Source organism: Saccostrea echinata, unplaced genomic scaffold (genome assembly GCF_033153115.1).
Source record: "Saccostrea echinata isolate AGI-Se365-2 ecotype Australia unplaced genomic scaffold, CSIRO_AGI_Sech_v1 ptg000029l, whole genome shotgun sequence".
Lineage (NCBI taxonomy): Eukaryota > Metazoa > Mollusca > Bivalvia > Ostreida > Ostreidae > Saccostrea > Saccostrea echinata.
This window is the reverse complement of record NW_026889778.1, coordinates 13,004,429-13,029,245: the sequence shown is the minus strand read 5'-3', so window position 1 is coordinate 13,029,245 and position 24,817 is coordinate 13,004,429. Positions and strand designations below refer to the sequence as shown.

The following is a 24,817-nucleotide window of genomic DNA, read 5'->3' as shown; positions in this document are numbered from 1 at the left end:
GGTCTCCCAAGTCTGTATATCAGATAGAAATATAATACCAAATAACTTTTTGTACAAAACCTTTATTAAATTAATTACTCTGTCAAGGATGGATAGTTGAGCGATGAAAACTTACGAGAAGTGAATATTTCCAATAAATCAATAAGAATAGGATTTTAATATCCCATACAAAGTTAATCCCAAATATGGGAATACCCAACCTATTTTCTGTAGTTAAACTAATTAAAATAAATAAATTTAATGAACAGGCATCAGTTCCTAATACTAATAAATTATTTCGGGTAAATTAATTATTATCATCCATCTGCTTTGGGTTTGCATTTTCTGCACTATTTTCGCTATCCCCGAGGCAATGAGCAGAATGCTGCAGATGACAGCTGGTCGCTGTTTATATCGTATTTCGTTGCTAGAAAAAATTAATGACGTTCCATCCGCTCCCCTTTCCCGCAATTAGATCTGCACCGGAAGTTTATTGTGCTAAGAGAAAAACAATGCAATATCCGCGGGAATTAGGATGATGTAAGTTGGAGGATCATACGACTGTTTATGATGTCGGAATAATATAAATAGTATGTTATTTTATAATACACAAGATTACGTTTATGGGAAGTGCCTGTTCTTGTTTCAATCTGTGAAAAAAAATTATTTGTTATCTTTACGTTCCAAACCAATGGAGGAAACTCAGAATGACAACACGTCGAGAGTAACATGTAAAATTAAATATTAAAGTAATAATTCGTAACAATTGTGCAAGATAGATGTTACAAAACTAGCGACCCTAAATTCAAAGAAATCGGTCACATCTGGTGATCAGACCCCTTTCTAATTTCTTCGATTACATAGAATCAGTGTAAAATGTTGGTTCTATGCATGTTATTTTTAGGAAAAGGTCCAGGAGGCTAAGCCTTTTGGACCTGGCCCCGGGGCCATAAAACTGTTACAATAAGGGATTTAATTTCTATTGGAAATGTGAGACTGCGATGATAAATGAGCTCATCGAAGTTTTATGGCCCCGAAGCTTCTTGGACATAACAGGCCTCTAGGCGACCTCTAAATTTAGGCGCCAGCTGGCTACTAGTCAGAAATATTTAGTCGCTAAAGCAATTTTTTAGTCGCCAGACAAATTTTTCTTAGGCGCCAGCTTTAAAAGCTGACGTTAATCAATACACGGATCCATTTGGTTAGTCTCTGAAAGGGGAGGGGTTTATTGCAATCGAAAATAACAGAATCAACAAGCGATATAAACCAGTTAAATGCCAAAAGGTTAAACTTAAGCATTCTTGTAAAACTCTATCGTCTCAAGTTACTGTCCGGAGTTCGCTTATAGCCCTCTCCTACCGGACAGAATGGGAGAGGATCGTACATTTCAGTCGTGGTGTGCGACGATGGTAATATATTCTTAAAGTTTAAGGCCTCCATTTCTTTTTAAGAAACTTGGTTCTCATGAAATATTTTGTAAAAACTTTAATAACATCAATTAAAATTGTTTACATGATTTTCATTTTATGTTTGTTCGTACAGGTACGACTTAACATTAATATCCAAGCGATATCTCTAATTAATGAAAATTTAAATGACAAACAATTGACCACATCACCCCGTCCAATTTACTCAAATATTGCGTTCCTCAATTGTCGATCTTCTGAAGCCAACAATTACCTGGGACTTCTATAGTCTTATCTGGACTACCTTATCTCTGTATGCACTGACACGATGCCAAATTTCGTTCGCACGTGCGTTACTAAAAAAAAAAAAAAAAAAAAAAAAAAAAAAAAAAAAAAAAAAAAAAAAAACAAGGTGACAAAGAAAAGAAGACATTTTCTTTTCTCCTCTTAAAAAAAAATGTTGAAAATGTTATAGTTCCTGAATTCGACAATCGACAAGTCAATTTGAAATGGTCGCCAATTTGGCAACTTATAGAGAAATTTTAGTCGCCAATCAAAAATTTTAGGCGCCATGGCGACTAAATAAGTCGCCATTTAGAGCCCGGCCTGCATGATCTGGTTGGCTTCCAGTGGAGCCGCAGCATGGCGATCCTTGTGTTGCTCTTTCCGCATTTTCATCTCTGTAGAAGCATAATAAACGTAGTTTGCAGTTTCAAACTTTGAGCAAGAAATAGGAATGGCAATAGAGGAGCTGGGATTGCACACTCACTGCACAAGTGCGTTCAATCGCACTAAGAACGGGATAAGGAAGAGGTGAACAGTCTCTGATCGGAGTAGTCGGGTTAAAAAAGTAGTTAGAACGAGTTGCGAACTAATAATAACTGGATTGGACGTATTGAATATGAGTTAGATTTAGTTAAGAACGGGCTTTATTTGACTTCGGACTGGCTTTTACTGCCTGGAAAAGACTTATATTCCTATCTGAGATTGATATGAACTTTCTGTGCGCGGGGCACAGACCAGATGGCGAATTAGGGACTGTTTATATTCAAACTAAGATCAAATTGGAGAATTATTTGTTAAAAGTTTCACATTAAAACTTCGATCACAAGCGGTTTATCTATTTTTAAGGATGGGATAGGTAGTTCAGTATACAAGTTTAGTGTGGTGCGAGCTTTAAGGAGAATTAGGAAATGAAAAGCGGAAGTAACCTGTAAAACAAATTCTCCAAATTACATAATTGTTATGACTGTGTAAAACCGTTATAACTCTAAATATCCTCATTACTTCCTCACTTCAGCTGCTTCCTCTAAAGTTATAGTGTCAGGCAGCTTTGGAAGATCATCGAATTCCTTCATTAAATAATTATAAAGCATATCTAGCTTATTCGAATGGGCCAATGTCAAAACCGAATTTCTGTTTTTTGTCACCTGCTTCAACAAATCTGCATCGTGTTTTTCCAACATGGATACTATCTTTTTTGCCCGTAATTGCATACTCTGATCCAGTTGTTCTTCTCTGCAAACTATGCATGTAAAATGTGCAGCATTTAATCCAGTATCCGTTAATTTACCAACCATATCTTCAAATTCAGCGAGTATGTATTCGCACATTTGCACATGTTTTTCTAGGCATGCTAAATGTAATATTGTTAAGCCATCGCTTGCTTCAGCTTCAATATCAAGCCTCTTCTTTCTTAAAAGCTTTAACAAATCAACGTTACCACTTCTTGCAGTAAAATGCCCTGCATGACGACCTTTTTTATCAATGTACGAAATCAACTTTGGCACTTCCTCAAGAATCGATTGGCACATGTTTAGATTTCCAGCATTGCAAGCAATATGAAGAATTGTTCGTTTCTTAGTTGAAACAGCCTCAAGATTTGCACCACGACTTGAGAGTTGCTTAAAAATCTCACAATGTCCACTCTCAGCACAGTAATGAATCGGTCTCCAATCATATTCACTTAATGTTTCCATCAAATCAGGCAGTTTACCGAGGATAAGTTTGCATGCATCAAGTTGCTTATTTTTACATACAATATGGAGAATATTTTCTTTGTTTTTATTTGTTTCTTCCATGTCATATTTATGTTCATGAAAATATGAAAGAAGCTTCAAATTGCCATACCTTGCAGCAAAATGAATAGCATTTTCCCCTTCAAAATTTTGAAGATTTACCAATTCTCTATTTTCTTCATCCCGTTTTAAAATCTTCTCACACAATTCAGTGTTTCCTTGTTGAATAGCAATGTGGAGAACGGAAAATTGACCTTGAGTTGTCTGCTGTTTAATATCCATCCCTTTTTCGATCAGTCTTTGGAAAATACTAGTATTCCCTCCAAAGGCTGCAGCATGTAAAGCGTTAAAACCCTCTGGATCATGTTTACTCAAAAGGTCAACCTTATCTTTTAATTCTTTATCCAGGAAGAATGTGAAGTTTCTGACAAGTCCTTCGCGACATGCCCCATGAATACCATTTAACAATCTTGCATTCTCCCCCCTGAATTTGTGTATTTCTGAAACTTCAAAATAAATTTTTGTTTTGTATGATTTTATTTTTACAGTGCAATAATTAAGAACATTATTGTTATACGGGGTCACCTGAGTATAATACAACATTATAAATGATCCATAGACAAATAAAACAATATAAACAGAAAGATGAAGATTTACTGTCTAAAAGAAAGAAGAATATGATGATCAGGGATCAACAAAATAATTAGCTTATTACCCTGAAGCAAGTAGATTTATTTACATGTACTCTCTTTTATTTGGCTCCATCACTATCACCGTGTAAACTAAATAAAACAAAAGTGCTTGAGCACATATTTTAAATCCATTTCATTCCTTCTCACATTGGTCTCTCTTGTTCTTTGAAAAACAATTAATGTACAAAGATAAGGTATTTTTGTTTCATTTTTATTTATCCATATTTAGAAGTCTAGTTGACCTTAAAAACTCTGAACGTACTTTCTGTATTAATGGTATATATTTTTTAAAAAAAATATCTTATTCAATTGTCATTTCAATTACATTATTCACAGTGAATAAAGAGCATAGGTGAATAGGAAAGAGGAATAACTTCTCTCAGAAGAAAACAGATTACTGAACATTTTCGGAATCTCAGACACCCGACAGTTGACTTCAGACAGCGGACTTTTCACATAAGGGAACGTGTCAAAAAGTGAATAATATAAATAAATTTTGTAGTCTTGATTAATTGTACTCGATAATCACATTTCGTTCTTATATGTATGATTAACACTACTCTACAGTGTACAGGTGTATACATGCACGTGGTATAGAGAGAGAAGAGGTTTCCACCAACTTTTCCTAAAATAATGATTTGCCCCCTTTCCCGAGAGATTATTTGATTGTTTTATTCCAGTGGCACCATTTTCCAAACAACAAATAAAAAGCAGGAATCTCCAAGAACTAAGAAAATGTAAAGGACTTGCATCTTAATATAGATACCTTAATGAGCGCATGATCTTTAAATAAGAAAAAAAATCTGTCAAAGTAAGTTATGGTGTCACTGTAAATTATATTATATAATAAATTTTGTTTAAGGAATTGTTTGTGGACATACAACATTTAATTTTAAAAAAAGTACTTTCTCGGGAAGTATTAACTTTGGGCAATAACATATTATCAGTGTCTTGAACGTGAATAACATATCACATACAGCCTATTTCGTAATCCAAATATCATGTGCTGATCCAGATATTTTAAAGGGGGGGGGGGGCACAAGCACTGGGCTTTGACATATAGCTACTGATCTTAAAACTTTAATTTATAAACATGTTACACCTAACATGAAAATAAAGACTGAACAGTTACATCCTCGTTGGAATAGCCGGGAAAAGTGTGATGCAAATTAGTCAGGATTCCTATGTGGGATCTGAGGTCACCTGCTTGAGGTTTCCACTGGGTACAGGGAAAATTTGAATTTAAAGCCTTGCTGGGGGTCCAGGAATTTTTCTTCATTCTTGGATTTTGAAAGATAGACTTTTTAATATAAACGTATAAACATTATTGCATCGATGTATTTTAATAAAGAATTTGTAACTACAGTACCAACCAGACCCAACCTGACACAAAGCAGTCCCAGAGCAGTCCCGGGGACTGCTTTCTGGGACTGCTAAAGCAGTCCCACAGCGGTCCCAGAGCAGTCCCAGAGCAGTCCCACAGCGGTCCCAGCAGTCCAAGCAGTCCCAGAAAGCAGTCGCAGTGGGCGGGGTTAATTAATTTAATGGGCGGAGCTTACTCAGAATGAGTTTACCAATAAACAATGTAACTATAAAAGGCAGTTGAAATTGGTGATCATTTCTTTCTGAGTGGTATCAACAAATATTTACAATTCTTACACGACAGTCATTTCTGAACTGTTAAGATAATCACAGTACGCGTATAGAAATAAATAATAATAATTGAACGAACAGGATGTTCACACCTATTAAAAACATGAATATTTAAACACAATTATTTGGTATATTAATTTTTCACCAAAATAAATCAGTTTCTTTATTTTCTGTGATTGATATTGGTTTTCATATTTTTTTTATTTTTCATATAGAAAATTAAACTTAAGTTGTTTATTTTCTACCAGAATTAGCTTTAAATAGATCTTATAATCATAGAGCAAGGCCTATTCCCATACTATACTCTGAATGCATTTTTCTAAAGTATTGGAGCTTTTGAAAAGTTCTTTGTTAAATATTGCCGATTATTATATTTCAGTCATAATTATTTTCAATGACTTGCCAATTCAATTATCGTTAGATTCTCAGTTTTAAGTGTTTTATTATATAATTGTTCGAATGTACATGTACATCTGTAAATCACGCGAATGGAACCGTCAGATTATGTTCAAAATCAATTAATAGATTGAAATTTGTATCATTGTTGACCGGCGTGTTCAGTGATGTGTAACACTGATACCCAAATAACATGCACGACTTTCTGCTAACCATGCCCAAAGGCGATTGAAACCTCAGATGTTGACACCATTTTATATAATTGTTATTGCTTTTTATTAATCGGCCAGGTAAACACAAACAAAACAAATAAGACATAAGTCACAATTCCCGATATTTTCAAATGTTTATTTTTTAAATATATATAAATGTACTCGTTTAATAACTTGTTTATAAATTAAAAACTAATTCATAAATAAATCCCCCAATAATTGTCCACATTGTTTATGTGACAGAAGAATGGTAGATTAATTTTATTTATTGGTTATTTAACAAATTATTAGGTTTTATTTGAGGGCGGTAAAAAATAGCATGGAGTGTTCTTTTTTAAACATGGTATTAGCTTTTTCAATTAAGAAAAAAATCCAGTAGAGTATGTCCCTCTGAATATCTTATTGAAATGACAAATTTGTTTGTTTTTGTTTGTGTTTTATTTTAAATAGTGCTTATGCAAACTTTGAATAAATAATTTGACAGCATTAGTTTATTAATAAGCCTAAATAATTTTTTTCAAACACCTGTATTGAAGTAAAAATATCCGCTGACTTCCCTTTTTAACTACTTTATTTTTTAAAATTAATTCTAGACTACAATTGTGTAAATTTACAATCCCTGAAGACATTTAGTAATTACATGTATAACTATCTCTAATTATTTAATTTTTGTAAGAAGTACCGGTACTTGTTTTTTTTTAATTTTTATCTTAAACACCTCTTTGCAGAAAGGAAACTAAACAAAAACAGGGAGCTGCAAATTCAAAATACACAAGGGGCGGAGCTATCATGTCACTCAGAACCTTTTTCACGCACGAGTGAACAAAGCAGTCCCAGAAAGCAGTCTCAGGGACTTTTAATTCAATATAAATGTACATGTATATATACAAGAATTCATGTTCAACCAAGAAATGGTTAAACTTTAAAATATGCTAAACATAATTCAGAATTTTTGCACGTACAAGTGTTATCTATATCAAATATTTTATCTTTTAAAAATGGAGAGGGAATCTTTCTTAATTGTTTACTTTCATTAAATTTTGAGTTTTTAAAATCGCTCAATAAAGTCAGCTTAGCAATGTACTTTTGGATTTTTCAAATCAAATTTTGCAAATTTTAATTCCTCATTCTGTCTTTTTTTCAAAATTATTTTCTTCTTTCATATCCGATTTATTGTTGAATCCCCCCCCCCCCCCCAAAAAAAAAAAAATCATTAGTTTCTATTTTAGCTTAACCGTCGAGAGAAATCGAAAATTTTGAATGTCTTCATTGTGCTGAAGAAGATAAATCAAATATGAAGTTTTATTATTGTCTGCTGCGTTTTAAATTCCATGTATACAGTCACAACTCCCCCCCCCCCCCATTTTTTTTACCCTTTCTTATATTTTTTTCTTGTCAATCCTCATTTATTATTTTTCTATTTCTTCCAAAATCAAAGGGAGGGGGTTGCATTTCCCGTTACCCATATCAATCCGCCATTGCATATGATGTAAAGATACACATATTTAAGGCTATATATATGGCGTATCTGAACTAAAATTAAAAATACGTGATTGAGTGTAGATAAACATGATATATGTTGTTTACGTTCAAATTAAGATTTCTACTGATTTCGAACTTGAACCTCATGTTTCCATAGTCAAATTGATATTAAACTGTGTGTTAATTAAATGCGGAGTCGGTAAATAAACCGTTTAATTATTGTTTTAAATTAATAATATCTATGAAACGCGAGTGATTTAAATTGTGTGATTTACAGGAAAGTCCTCTCTTTATATAAAGTAATAAAATAACTAGATCTTTTTAATTTAAGTTAGACTAAACTTATAAAAAACCGCTATATATGACTTTAATTATGATCAATTAATGTGACAGTTTAGTTGTTTGTAAAATTTTGTTTGTAAAAAAAAAAACTACTTTTAATCTCTACCAATCTCTACAGTTCTTAACTATTTCATTGTTTTCAATTTATTCGTTTTAATAGATGTCAGAGATAATGAATAAAAATTCTCAGATAAATGTTAAAACGTATTTGTATACGCTCCCCGTAAGTTGTCTTTTGTTCGCAAGTCCGCTGTCCGTAGTGCGATGTCAGGTGTCTGAGATTCCGAAAATGTTCAATAGAGCCCTGTCCAGCACCAGAACACTTGACCAAGTGCTCCAGAATTTCACAAATCTGGTAATTATATTTTTGCCCATAACGCATTGTACTGACTTTGTCTCCTAGACGTCCAAGAGGAAAGCAGCAGATTTTCAAAAAAATAATGCTTTTTTAGTAAACATTTAACATAGTCCTGCCCTAACACCAGAATCCCTGGCCCAGGAGGTTATAAAGTTTTTAATTTTGGTCATTATAACTTGGCACTTAATTTATCCACTAAATACAAAGGAGCAGAGAAAATTTTGAAAGAAATAATTTTTTTAAACTATAGAATCAACAGAGCGGCACACTTAGACTAGACCTCCTCACCAAGGGGCTATAAAATTCACACAATTTTGGAGGAAACTCCTTTCCTTATCAATTCTATGCACTTAGTTTGTTTGCTGAATACTCAGTGGCAGAGATTTTCGAAGAATTAATGCATTTTAGTTATATAGACCCCCAACACATGTGTCTGTGGCCAAAAATTTCACAATTAAGGTAGTCCGATCCTCAGGTTCTGAAAACCAGCTTTTAAGTAATTTAAAATGCTCACAAGAGTGTCTTTGATTTCACAGAGTAACATGAATTCACCTATGTCTTCAAATTCCATCATTATAGTTCATCATATTATATAGGGAAAATTATCAAATATATTTTCAGGAAATGCGAATAAAAACACCAACGATGCATTTTCTAATTAAAAATTGATCAACAAATATATTTTAGTATATAAAAATATAGGTATCCAGGGATCTTTTTTATGCTTATACAGTATTTTTAGTTCTATTTACTTCAATTTTTATGCAATACATGTATATAGCGTAAAAAGCTTTTGCTATCATTGCTAGACATCACATATCACGTCTAATTTCATATCCTCCTAATAAGCATTGGAATCTAATGCTAGATTAAAGGAAATTTGATTTCTTTAAAAATGAATTTATTTTTTTTCTTTATGGGGTACAAATGTTCAAACTTTTTACAAGACTGTTTCTAAGACATCAATGCACATTGAATCATATTGAGATGGATAAAATGAAAATGAAAAGATCTCAATTTCAAGCTTCATTTTGAGATTTTTTAAATAAAATAATAAATTTAAGAGTTATCCTTCCTGTCTCAGGATCGGATATCCTTAAATGTATTGAAGAAGAATCCGTGTTCATCATAACCATGATTTTAGTTTATCTGCGAAATATCAAGGAGCAGAGAAAAAAAAATCAAAGAATTAATTCACTTTATAATCAACAGAGCCTCACTCTCACACCTGAACCTCTGATCCAGGGGCCATGAAATTCACAATTCAGATGCTTATAATAAAATACACCAAATTCATCTGCTTAATGTACAGGCGGAATGAGATTTTAAAAGAATTTATATATTTTCACTATATGATCATTGGCGCCCATACTAACTCTAGAAACCCTAACTCTGGAGCACTCAATTTCACAATCTAGGTGAATAGACTCAGACTATGAATTAGACTAATACTATAATGACAACAGTTCAGCTGCTTTTTTAGGGGAAAAGTTTTTAAATATTTCATTTACTTTAATGGTTTTAGTGGCATCCCTCAGACCTCGGGAGGTGGGGGAGTTGTTGTTTCCCTTTGCTCATATATGCTATATGCCAAAATTGGTTGAAATCTTTTCGGCGGTTACGGAAAAGAAACTGAAATTGTTCAAATGTTAACGCACGACGAAGGACAAAAACAGATAGCAATAGGTCCCCTGAGTGAATCTGGTGATATAAAAAAAGGTTTTATATTTTACTTTTCTAAAATGTTAAAACAAATATCAAGCATTATTTTTTTTTTTAAGTTATAAGTGGATTTCTTACCTGTCCTATCAAATTTTCTAAACTGTAAGAAAGGAAAACATTGATATTTAATCTTGATTGGGGATAAATTATTTTTTAAATAAAAAAAAGTAATATCAGTAACATATTTATGTACGGTTAAATTAGCAGTTACCTTTGGAGGCCATCTCAGTTCTTCAGCATAAATTTCATGAGAAGGTATGCAAGTTTGGCAAAATTTGTCTTCCAAAGCGTCCTCTTCAAAAAATGACATGTCATTTTTATCACAAAATTTGCTTTTAATACACTTATATCCCACGGAAATATGTTCCTTCTTAAAATTGTTCTCTAAAATTGAATGAACCGTACTTCTGACATCTGACTGAATTTTTTCCTCTACCGAACTTTTTTGGGAAACAAACAATTGCAATTGAATATGATTTCCACAAATACAAATGGCTATAATGTGGTGTTTGTGTTGGAAAAAAGCGGCATTGTGATAAATACACTCTTCTTGACCATGAACAAAACTATTCCAATACTCAAGACATCTGATGATGAGGCGATGAAAATCAAATGTAGATATCTCACTAAATGAGAAACAAAAAATTGACGATTGTTTAAGCTCTCCCAATATTTCTAAGTTTAAAATCCGTTTGTTGATGCACGGAACAAAGTACCGCAATTTCCCATCCTTATCACTCCTAATAGCTAACAGTCCCAATCTCTGCATATACCGAAGTAAATAGTCTTTGTAACTCAGAAATGATTCGTTTTCACTTTCTTTCCCCCACATTTTCTTGAGAAGCTCGTCACTTAATTCGCCGGTTTTACGAAATGTTGTAAATTCACCAAAAAAGTCATCATTTTTTGCTAAAGTCTTATCCGTGAAAATATACCTAAAAGCATCAACAAACCACTGTACATCAAGGATGACAACATCTTCCAAATTTTTCTCTGGAAAATACAACACTGAACAAACAGTATGAAGAAACAACAAGAAGTCATTCATTTCATCTTTGTGCATCTGAAATTCTGTCGGTACTTGGTTGTTTGGTAGCCACAGCTTCTCTTTTTCAATTACTTTAAAGCTTTGTTGCAAGTACTTTATGATATATTCCAAAAAAATCCATGAAGATGGTACTGCATCTCCCCAATGTTGCTGATTTTCCACCAGTTTAACAATACACGATTCAATATCATCCAATTTTTCAAGGGGTTCATTCTTCGATTTTGGGAATTTAACTGCAAACTTCCTATCGTGGGATAAATGAGCACGGAGTTCCTTCCTTGTACCTAATCTTTTCCAGAACTCATCAAAGTATGTTTCGATATCCTGAAATTATTTTCTAGAATAAGGTATTTGTTTTTATGCACAGAGATGAAATTGCCTGATCATTATATCTCTATTTTTCTATCAAATGGAATGTTGGTAATATCTATGTTTATACTTGATACATTATCCCAGACATTAATTACATTATTCAGATCTTGTCAACTTCACACTTTTAGATAAGATTTTGGCTCAATATGCACTTTTATTTCTGTTTCCGTTTTCATTTTCCTCTTTTTAATCTTGTTTCATTGTCATTTCTATTGCATTATTATGATTTTAAATACAAGGAGAGAAATTCTTAGGTCCTTCTCCCTTCTCCAGCTGTTTTTATTGATATCTATTACATTTACTATTTTCATTTATGTTGCCCGAACGATGTCGGGTGACATATTATTATTGGTAGATCTATAGTGAGTAATCTTTTCCACGAATGTTCAGAAAAATGACTGGGGCAAAGCTTAATGAAAGGTCGCATGAATTATAATCAGCAACTGTTCTTTCTACAATTGAAACTTTTTATTTATTGTTTATAACCGCGTAGCCAATCTTTTTAAAACTTTAAAATATTCTTTATTACATGATGACAATGTCCTCTCTACCAAACAAGAGGCCCAATGGCCTTAACGGTCACCTGAGTACAATACAACAATTTAAAGGATCCATAAACTAATAAATGAAGATTTGTTGCCCAAAAGCAAGAAAAATAGTATGATTTGCATAAAAAAAATTGGTCTAGTATATATATGTCCCCCATTTATCACTATTATCATGCAAACTGTTACACAAGTAATAAACTTCTATTTTTTAACCCCATATTATTACTTCTCACTTTGGCCTCTTTTGACCTTTGAACTATTGAAGAACAATTAAAAAAGATAAGTTATTTTTGATTCAATTTTATTTATCTATTATTTCCAAGTCCAAGTCCAAAACTTTTCTCTGTTTGCCTTAAATATGCCACGAAGCATGGAAAATTTTTAAAGAAATGCATTATCTCTGTATTATTAAATAAATAAGCCCGATCCTTACACCAGAACATCTGACCCATTTACCATAAGCTCACAATTCTGGAATAAGCACCCTTGCTCATCATAACTATACACTTGTTTCTTTGCTTTATAACCAGTAGTAGAAAAAAAATACTTTGAAAGAAATTATGCATTTTCACAATATAATCAATAGCCCCCCCCCCCCTTCACCAGAACCCCCGACCCTGGGGCTATGAATTTCACAATTTTGGAAGAGGCATTCTTGCTTATTATAACCAAGCACTTCCTTTCTTTGAAAAATACCCAGGAGCAGAGAAGAAAATTTGAAAGAATTTATGCATTTTCCCTAGAGTCCCGCCCTAACACCGGAACCCTTGACCCAGGGGCCATGAAATTCACAATTTTAGAAAAGGCACTCTTGCTCATCATAACTATGTACTTAGTTTATTTAATACCCAGGAGCAGAAAAGAAGATTTTCAAAGAATTAATGCATTTTCACTATATAATCAATAGAGCCCCGCCCTAACAGCGGAACCCCTGACCCCGGGGCCATGAAATTCACAATGTTGGAAGAGACACTCTTGCTCATCATAACTACAATGTATGTCCTTACTTAGTTTATTTAATACCCAGGAACAGAGAAAAAGGTTTTCAAAGAATTAATGCATTTTCACTAAATAATCAATAGAGCCCCGCCCTAACATCAGAACCCCTGACCCTGGGACCATGAATTTCACAATTTTGAAAGAGGCACTCTTGCTCATCATAACTATATACTTACTTTGTTTATTTAATACCCAGGAGCAGAGAAGAAGATTTTCAAAGAATTAATGCACTTTTACTATATGTTCTATATAGCCCCACCCTAGCACCAGAACCCCTGACCCTGGGGCCATGAATTTCACAATTTTGGTAGATGGCTCAATGCTTATTACAATCATGCCAACAATTACACTGCTTGATGTCCAGGAGTAAAGAAAAATTTTTTAAAGATTGCATTAATTTTGGTGGTTTTAGACCCACCCCTCAGGCCCCAGTGGGGCAGGGACCATGAAATTCACAATTTTGTTCCCCTTTACCCATAGATGCTATATGCCAAATGTGGTTGAAATTGGTTGAGCGGTTTCAGAGAAGAAGCTAAAAATGTTCAAATGTTAACGCACATGGCACGATGACAGACAAAAACGGATAGCAATAGGTCACCTGAGTGACTCAGGTGACCTTAAAATGGAATTTCTGGACAAAATCAGTCTCTATTTAATAAATTAGTTTCTTTAAGACGTCGTCTTCATTCAGGAGGACTCCTGACAGAAGGGTTATTCATGCGGTGAAGTAGGACCTCGTCTTAACCAAAAATAGTTCTCGAAATACTTGTTGTACTAATTTAGGATGACCAAAGGTACCAGTAACCAAAATTAAATGTTATAAAAAATGACTAGAAATAACCTAAATTGATATCAAGTACAAAGACAAGAGGTGACCAAAATTAATATTAATTCAAGTACGTATGATTAGATGTGAACAAAATTAACTACAGGTGACTAGAGGTTATCAAAATAAATATAATAATAATTGATCAGGGGTAAACAATTTCAAATTTATATGTAATCAAAACTAAATAAATGGTGACCAGAGATAACCATAATGAACATTTTGTATATGTGACTAGAGGTAATCAAAGGTGACCTAAGAAATAACACATATCAAAATTAAGTACAAGTGAATAGAGGTGACCAAAACAAATCTAAAAAAAGATTACCAGAGGGAATCAAAATTATATCAGATAACCAGAGGTAATCCAAATCAAAATAAAATGCAGGCGACCAGAGGTAACCAAAATCCAAATAAACAGCAGGTGAACTAAATTACATTTGATAAGCAGGAACCAAATCCAAACAATTGTACATGTATCCAAATTTGACCAACATCAAAATTAAGTACATGTGACAAAAGATAACAAAATTGAAACCTTAACATAAGTGTCGAGATATAAAGAAAATCAATTAAATAAAGGATGACTAGACTACTACATGAGTACTAAGTACAAATGGGGCTATCCCAGATGGCTTGTTGAAATAATAAAAATCAATATTAAGTAGAAATGAAGAGGTAACCGAAATCAATTTAATACTATCTACTGTGGAATCACTGTTCGTGGGGACCAATTAATGTTCGTGGATTTCGTGTGTCACACTTACCCACCAATTTACATCCCCACAAACAATTATTTTGTTTACACATAAATTCTTTATCTTCTTTGTATACCATTTACCCAGGAAATTACGTCCCCACGAACCAATAAAATTTCGCTTGTCCATGAACATTGACCCCCTCGAATTAAAATAATTTTACAGTATTGCAATATCACGCATCTTCATCACATACTAAATTCTTTGAACACAACTTTGGGGATTGAAACAACACCGTCTGAGCCAATTCGATGTAAAAAATGTTGTTTGTAATAACAAAGTGTCTGGATAACAAGAATTTCTAATATGTTTTTTTTTTACAATAAAAGATGTATACAAATTAAAAAATCATGTTACATGTACTTAAATTTTCGAAGGAAACGTTACAATAAAATATTTGAGTTTTGGGATACAGTATTATTTATGAGCAAGAAGTTGATTGCATCAGCTAAACGTCCATGTATGTTAATTCATCAATATTTACATTGTGATTAAAAATTTAAAAAAACTTACATGTTCTGATCTCCCATCAGCATGTGTGGCAACCAAAATAACAGGTGCTTCCTTCGAAACAGCATTAATTGAATTCAGCCAGAAAGTATAGTATTCTACCAAAAGTAAGCATACATTATTTTTAAAAATAAGTAGAGGTTGTTGAAAAAGTGTTTGCAAAAAACGTTTCACAAATAACAAAATACAAATAAATTTTACCAAAGTATGTCATATAAGCAAACTCTATTTCTTCTTCAGTTGATTCAGTCTTGTGAACTCTCTCGTCAAATGGTTTGGATATATCGACTACTAAGATATAAAAGGCTTCTGGTCTCATGTAAATTTGATGACTTGCATAAAAAATAAACTGTCCGCCAAAGTCGAAGAAGCTTACAAATTTATTACCAGAGTCGTTCTTTTCTACCGATCTCACAACTTCAATTATGTTTTCCAATTTAACGTTTGTGATAAGGCTCTTATCTTTTGTTTTAATCTGAAAAATTCTGTGCACTTTGTTTTGTGTTTTAATTAAAGGAACATTTTCTTTGTCTTCTACAAAGTCTGAAAATCTACTTTCTTCCATATCATCGTTTGAAGTGTCTTTGGTCGGCGTGAGGTTAATTGTCGTTTCTTCCTGGGGCTGTGTAGTAGGCTGGGATTCGTAATTAACATCTTCTCTAGTATCCGCAGGTCTAGCTTCTTTGTAACCAGTTTGTGTTGCCTCTTCATCACATACTAAATTCTTTGAACACGCAAAATATGAATATTTGCTACTGTTCTGCTGTGGTTGGACTGTAATACATAGTAAAAATATTAGTATCTTAAATCAGGGATTTGGTCTAAAAAATACATATTTAATTATAGTTAAGCAGAACTCACCCTTTAAATGGTTTGATGTGGAATCAATGAAAAATTCATCCACATGTACGTCCATTAACTCTGTTGATTTGATTTCCAGGTTTAAAATTTCTTTGAATGTACGTTTACGCAGTCTCATAAGCAGTGTTGTTTTTCCGGCTCCTGCACATCCGACTAATATTCCTATTGAATGGTATACTTTAATTTTAGTTTTATTTTTCCATGCACGTTCCCATTGCTCCTCCAGATGTTCATATTTTCCTAAACGGACAAAACATCGTTCGCTACAGTTTGTTTAATTCATTTTTGTCAAGCAGGAAAATAAACTGACGACAAATTATTCTGATCTGAATATATGTTTTTACCTTTTCCATATAACTGGATGGAAAAATGCCAACTTACTTTTTCTACGTTCTAAAACTCTATTTCTTCTTATATCAAAGGCAATTATTAAAATTAGAGCTGCAACAGGCACTAAGGCGATCACAACTCCTATGAAATACGCAACACCATATGTTTCATCCTTGTGAATATCTAAGTTTTTGTCATTAACCGACCCCGGATTGCTGAAGAGACAAATATTTGTTTTATAGATACATTTCCTCCTTTTTTTCAGCACTTTTCTATTTAAATGTATTCTTTACTCAATATGAGAAGAAAAAAGAAATGATTTATTACGCACGCAGTAGAATTTGGGCATTGATTCTCGGCAGAAAAGCAGTGATCCTTCTGGTTAATCATTAAACATGCAGGGTCTAAAATGATAAAAATATGTAAGTGGCGATAAATGAAGCGAAATATTAGTCCTCACATTTTTTAAAACTAGCTTTAACTTGTTTGGGTAGATTTTGTATTTTTCACTTGATCACATTCATCTGGCAAATTAGTATTTCATTTCTATAATCAACAATAATTCTAAAAAATATATATATCAGTAGTCTCTACATTAGAGAAAACATGAATTTCTTCAACAAAAGAATGTGGTGAGAATAGGTAAATCATACTCACAATTGTAAATTTCTTCATCGATATATGACACATTAGGACAACCATATAAAAAACGTTCCTCACAGTTGTAATGATTCAGATCTCCTGTTCCCTCAAGTCTTACACAGTTACCTAAAGTTTTATTTATTATTCTGTTTGAAGTGTTTATATCCTATATATCATATGCTTTTCTGAAATACATGAGATCGTTTACATTTTAACTTCATGCAAAGTTCAACTTACCAAAATTTTTAAAAATAATGGAACTTTCAATCACAAATATTTTGAAAACAAAAACTATCTTCTGTAACACGTGAATATTGCTTGTATCAAAAATGTCTTCATATTTTCAATTACTACCTATACCTTCTTGAAATCGGGACTTTTTGGCGTCAGTGCAGAATTCAATCAATGATGAAAGGTTATTATTAGGAGCACATAAGAATCTGGTTTCGTTTAAACATTTTCTTTTCGCTGATGCCCGGCTAAATTCGTTTCTGTTCATTGGACATTTGTTGACAGGATACACTTCAAAACGGTACTTTTGTGTCTTTAAACAACAAAATGGGGGAAAAAAAAACAAACGTATAGTGCAATATAAGTAAATATCCAATTTACAGCAATTATTGATAGCAACCAACAATATCCTATAGATTTGATCTTCTATAGTTTGGTCCCAATCTAAACCTAGATATCCAATAGGACTCCACCTTACTCTAGAGCACATAATTTGAAAAATTAAAATCTATTTTTCTTTATGAGCATGCCTGCTTATTCATATAATTTATCATGGTCTAGCTGTTCTTGAAAAGATAATTTCATACTTGTTTTCAATATCTCCCCATGCTAAACTCTGATCTTTAAATAGGCCCCGCTCTACCCCAGGTTGGACATGATTTTTGAATCAATACTTCTTGAGAATGCTTTCCTGTCAATATCATTAATGTTGGACTTGCTGTTCCCCAAATGAAGATTTTTAATGATTTCTCCTATATATTCTCAATGACTATGAATCGAAAAAAAACCCCCTGAAGTTACACTATGTTAAGAAGCGTTCACGTAAGTAGTTTTAACATTTTTTGGCCCTGTTGTTTTTGAGAAGATTTCTAAATGTAGCCACTACATTTTCACTCATTCTTAATTATCTCCTATTGAAAAAGGACGTGGCTTTTCATCTGAACAAACTTCACATAAGGATGCTTTGTTGCAATTGCTAGCTTGTAATTGGCTCAGTGGTAATGGATAAAAATTCGAAAATATTAAAAGATTACAGCTAGACACATATATTGCAGAACAAAAAGCGATCAAAAAAGTTCACTTGAGCTTTCAGCCGAGGTGGGCAAATAAAAAAAAAAACAAACAATACAAACACAAAACAAGCCTATCCCCTCGCCCTCCTAAAAACAGCAAAAATAAAAGAAAAAATAAATAAAAAGAGATAAAAAAAAAAAAAAAATAAAATTACCTAAAGTGCTATCAAAGTACGGGATTTTTTTTTTCTCGAAATCTGATTTGAGTCAATTGATATTGTTCGACCAATCAGCGAATGCTTTTGTAAATTACGATATTTCCGTTCGATATATATCTTGACTCTTTAGTCCCGGAAATGAAAAGTTCAAGTAAACAACGTTCCCTTAGATAACGTGCAATTCTACAAATAGCTATGTTGTCATCCGACTTTGAGCAGATATGCACATAATGTGACCAGGAACTTTAATGCAGATATAGATTTGCACCCTACTTAACACATAACCATCGATCGATACCTACTTGTTAATAATGCTTTTATTTTTAAATATGCTTCTTATTTCTGTCAATGACGCAATAGATGGATATGTGGTATGATTTGAGATCATGTGACGTAAACATTGCTGACTTTCGACAGCACCATAAGCCATGGGTTAATGAGGTTTAAGGGTTGCGGATCAGAATCCCATGGCTACCGAAGATGCAGTTCTGTCGAAATTTTGTCAAATTTGAAATACTTTCCACTTCGGGAAACATAAAGCACAAGCTTGCCTATCTGAACTTTTTATAAACAAGATACATCTGACACTAGTGCAAGACATATATAAATTTGGTTTATAGACAACCTTGTTACCTGTGTTTTGTAAAACAGAATGTGTTTCAAAGTTGATAAAATTTGCATAAAAAGGGAAAATTCGGAATTTAGCATATTTTGTGACCTTTCTATGCCTTGGTGTATCCCGTAATTTAGAACCAATACTTTTTTTGTAATAGAGATAACAACAGTTTTTTTAATGATGAACTATTGAATCGTTCTTAAAGACATCCAAAAGTAAGGACAAAGAAGGACATAGTCTCTCTTGTACTTAAAATTTATACATTATTTTACTTTTTCAGCACGATAATCAATAATTTTTAAGATTTTTGCAAAACCCCGAAGTATATATTAATAAAAATTTATCATATTATTGATGATATTTCAAAGATCATCAAAAGTGCTTAGAATGCAAAAAAAGTTTAGATTAAAACTATGCTTTCATGTTCTTTTATGAACATACATTTCATAACCCAATACTTACAAAAGGAATAGCAAACAATGGCAAAGGCAGTGCGAAAAGAAAAAGCCTGATACATATAAGGCCATCTGTTTTCATGGTGTTCTTCTGATTTTATCTTCATGCATTCTCCTGTTTGACAAAATGAAAATATATATGGTAAGATGAATTCGTTATATTACCTATGTCTGATAATGATTTGAATAAATATTTTATTCAAGAATAAACGGAATCTTAGTTGCGAAAGAAAGCTGATATTAATTGGTAAGCCACGTTGTACTGCGATTGTTTTTTAAAAAAATAATTTACGTATATTAAATACAGTAGGTCTATAAATTTTTGCGTCATCTTATTTTCGCGATGTCATGATATGACATTTATAGGCGAGAAAATTTTCCAGAATGTTGGTTTTAGCTGCATATATTCTGTAAAAAACAGGAATATACGCAAGAATGAAAAATATGCATACAGACTGTTTCGCCTCATTACTCGATAAAGTTCTCGCAAATATAGTACTAAATCAGTAGTATATACATGTAGTTATACTACGATTGTACTATTCATGAAGGCAATCTATAAATCTAACAAAGTTTAGAGTTAGGGGAGATCGGACTGTTGTAGTGAATTCTTATATAAAAGTTTAAACAAGGTAAATATTTACCTTGCCTGGTTGTATCTCTGATAGTTTTTTAGGGGGTTATTTACATGCATGCAAAATCACACAAAAATCTTAAGAAGGATAAGTCAGGATAATAATGAAACACTAGTGTTTTTCTGAGATGTTGTATTAGTTCACCCTCTTCCGGGTTTAAACATGTACTCTATGAGAACAGGACGGATAAAATCGTATATAATTATTAATATGTCTGTGCTGTTCCATTGCATAAGGAAATGAAAGATAAGGGGATTATTTTTTCCGGGATGAAATGAAACATTAAAAAGAAATGTAAGGGAGAGCAATGTACTAAATTTGCGTAACATTTGAACAAAATACTTGACATACAAATATGAAACCATGATAAAAAAAGGATATTTTTTTATATGCCTTGCATGTCCTGACAAGAAAAATAAATCTTACTGATAAGAAAAATCAGAGAATAGAAATACAATTCAATGATTTAAACATTCTAACTGCCTACAATTTGAAGGAAATTTTAAATGGTATTTCCAAAGAAAATTGCCTTGAGGGATATTGGCCTGATGTCATTCATATTCCGAAATTGAATCAAGAAATTCTCATTATGAATATTTTATTCCTAAGCTGAAATCAACATTTTACTTTAAAAAGGCAATGTATTATATACTAGGAATGGTTCATCAAAAGCAGTCTATTTTAACTAAATTCTTGCACTTATAGCAAGATCTTTTTGCTCTTCCTGCGTAAATATATAACTTCTCTGGTGCAGTGACAAAGAAAAGTTAAATACCTCAACTCCGAATACGAGAACCATTTGCCACAATGCTATGGTAACTTTGGCCATGCTGGTCTTCAGAAGAAGTTTTAAGGATTTTTTCCTCTTCTTTCCTATATTGTGGCTATATTGTGGCGCCCACTATTCCCAACGGTGCCTTACTGCAATACTTAGATAACGGATCCAGGACCACACATTTCACTCTTTTGGTAAAAGGTTGAGCGCAATTATGTACGCATTACGCATGCTAGAGGTTTATAAAGAAAGAACAAGAGTTATTATACATAATTCACTTTTTTATTTCACCCTACCCTGGAGCCTTAAAATTGAAGCTAGGAACCATAAATATCATGCCAAAAATTCCCTTGCTAGACTTCCAGATGTACTGATATAGATTTTTGAAGATTGTATGCTTTTTTTGCCCACACAGATTCGAGGGAAGCTAACACCATGAAATTCTCAACTTTTGTTTCCCTTTAAACATAGATTCTATGCAGTAAAATTGGTTTCTATAGCTATACATTGCTCTAAAGAAAAAAAAAAACTGAAAATGCTCAAAAGTGTACGACAGACGGACCAAAGGCAACACAGTCCTACGATGACGGACAAAAATAAATAGCAATAGGTAACCAAAGTCACTCAGGTGACATAAAGAGAAACAAGAGGCCAATGGGTGTTAATGCTCACCTGAGTCACCTTGACCCTCCTGTTCCTCAGAAAAAGATATTTAAGTTATACCCCACTATATTTCAATTGTGGTCCCACCCAACAACCTACACAATGCATATTCATAGTCAGAGGCTGTGACACTGTCATTTGTAAGCACACTGGAATAAAGTTACCTATATTTGGTTTGCGATACAGCTTCCCCCAAGATGATTTGGCTATGTTTAGTATTAAAATTCTTAAACGAGGTCCTGGTAGTTAAGTGTTTGGGACACATTCTCCTTTCGAGATACATCAACTGACAATGTTTGATCGCTCTTTGACTCATAATAGTAAGCAAGATATTGCTCGGGTAAAAGATAACAGTCTGGCAGTCAGACAGACAAACGGACCAGAAACCTCTACAATTAGCATCGGCATATAAAATATATACTTTTTCTATGCATGGTGTGTTTTTTTTTTGTTGTTGTTGTTTCACGTCCCTCTCGAGAATTTTTCACTTATATGGAGACGTCTCCACTTGTCGGTGGAGGGCTGCAAATGTTGACCTATACTTGGAACTTAGGGCCATTGAGCAGTGAGGGATCCTTTTCCTGCCAGCACCTACTGCGACACGGGAATTCGAACTCGGTTTATACGGTCTCATCCGAAGGACCGGTCTACACGTCCCGCAGTGGATTCGAACCCGCGACGTAAGGATCTACTCCTTACACCGCTACTCTAGAGAAAACGCTCTAACCACTGCACCACTCGGGCGACTACATTGGTATGTAATAGTTTAATTTGATACCCTACTGTTGCCCCACCATACCACTTCCCGATCTCCTCCTCCTCATTTGAATGATTCAAATCATCTTGATCTACACTTGGGGGGGGGGGGCATGAAATTCACAATTTTTGTTCCCCTTGGCCCATATATGCTCTATACCAAAGTTGGTTGAAAATGGTGTAGCGGTTTTTGAAAATTTTCAAAATTCGTCGACGGACAAAGAAAAACAAATAGCAATAGGTCGCTAAAGTGACTCAGCTGACCTATAAAATAGCAAATATAATTCATGGCCAATTGACTATGGTTTAACGTGGTAGGGTCAAAAGATTCTTTTTTATAAACATGTAGAGGAAAATATTAATATCTTCGCACAAAGGGGCTACAAATACATGTATGTTTATTGAAACAATTAAAGACATGATTATGTAAAGACCCTGGACCTATGGTACGGCCACACTAAGAAGACAAGAGTTATCATAGATATATAAACATCTGCAAGATCAACAACAATACGGACTGCGTCTTGCCTTCTATCTCAGTATTCTGCATTTAATTCATATTGTTCTGCAAGCATTTTCATATGGCGTAGTTTCAAAATGTTGTCTAATTTTTCGTCTATTAGTGGGTCAACATTTCCATGTGGTGTAGACACATTTTTGTACAAACATAGCCGAGTTATGGTAGGGCCACATAAGGATTGAAAACAATCCCATTATCTGATGAACATCCTAAACTATACACATATAAAATCGATATGAACAAATAAAAGTCATACAGTGTCAGGTTTTTACGATCAAATAGACGATTGAGAGTCTATCATAAAACCCATATTTACTGGTGCTGAGTCCGAATCTAACGTCAAGTTTGTAAAGCAGTATCCAAGGGAAAAACACCTTACACGATGCACACTACATAATTCTTAAAACACAATTTATTTTGTTTAGAATTTTCAACAATGTTAGCATAGTACTTACCGAAACACGGAACTTGTTTACTCCAAGTACAGATCAACTGCGCAGTTTGAATCAAAACACATTCGGCCTTGAAATCCTGGGAATTGAAAAAAAAAAAAATCAGTCGGTGCTTTAAGAGCCCTCTATATCCTCTGTACCCGCTTCACCTCAAACACCGTTATATTTTAGCATGGGTAAGTCCGATTATGTTTCCAGGCCTGTTATGCCTTACAACAAATTAGTCATGTTACGTAATAATAATGAATTGTCACTTCCGGGATCTCTGTACGCTTTTGAAAAAACACCTACAATCTTCTGTTCTTGACCAGATTAACCCAAGTTAATTAGAACAAATTGCATTAGACCTAAAGGATTTCACTGTATGTGACGTGCTGACGCTTTGCTTGTCGAGAAAGTTAAATACTACGTCACGTTGTTACCACATCAAAGGAAGTAACCCAGATCGCTTCTCTCCCACGCTCAAGTCGGTCAACTGTAATACACATCGTCGACGTTTAACGGGTTTATAAATGGAGACAGACAGTCACAGCCGTCCTTTTATCGAATATTCCCTGCACAAATATTAAACAGTATTGAAAATAGAGCATTATGCATTTTTTAGAATCCATAATAAATTGAAGTTGAGGTGATTATTTTATTCCATAACATATTTTACCTTTTTCATATTTGCGTATAAAAAGTAGTGCATGATAATCAAAATTTATTAGTCATGCGTGTCAATACAGGTCATGCATTCTGAGATTGTAGCAATTTATTACAAATTACTGCTGAAAAATGGAGCCCATTCTGTACGCATATACCCGTATTCGAGAAAGATAGTAAAGACGGAAGGCGTGCATGTACATTTACGTTCAAATTTTATCGATTGAGAGTTCAATACATTTTAAAGTTTTATTACATTTTGTATTCATAGTATAATTAATACCGATGGACAGAATGTAAAGCTTATGTTTAAATACACATGCACCTCTTGATTCTGAGAGAGGTACAGTTCCTGAAATGTTCTTCTTTCCCACTTGAACGGTGACGAGCGCTGAACGAATGATGAACGAACGCAGAGCGAACGCTGAACGCAACTTGGTGAACGATGTGTGAACGGTGAGCAAACGCAGAACGCGAACGCAAAGTGAACGGTGAACGAACGGTGAACGCAAGATGAACGATTTATTCGGAATGCTTCTGATTTTTCCCTGGCATTGAAACCATTCTATTGTATTCTAATGTCAGCTGCCAAAAAATAAATAATAAGTAAATAAACAAATCAATGATTAAATAAATAAATGCTACAAAATATTCTTAAGAAAGACGATACATGCACATTAAGTA

General features: G+C 33.5%; 1 protein-coding gene across 1 annotated transcript; it reads right to left on the bottom strand.

Annotated features, from left to right (window-relative positions):
• Window positions 1-1,808: 1,808 nt before the first annotated feature.
• On the bottom strand, window positions 1,809-19,769 carry LOC133194994 (uncharacterized). The gene is made up of 11 exons (XM_061330883.1): window positions 19,695-19,769; window positions 17,515-17,698; window positions 17,170-17,280; window positions 16,844-16,916; window positions 16,564-16,727; window positions 16,183-16,422; window positions 15,523-16,095; window positions 15,325-15,419; window positions 10,472-11,632; window positions 10,339-10,360; window positions 1,809-3,909 (listed from the first exon to the last, which is right to left on the bottom strand). The coding sequence occupies exons 1-11, from the start codon at window positions 19,767-19,769 to the stop codon at window positions 2,669-2,671; spliced, it is 3,939 nt and encodes a 1,312-aa protein (XP_061186867.1). The 3' UTR covers window positions 1,809-2,668.
• Between the last annotated feature and the right edge of the window lie 5,048 nt (window positions 19,770-24,817).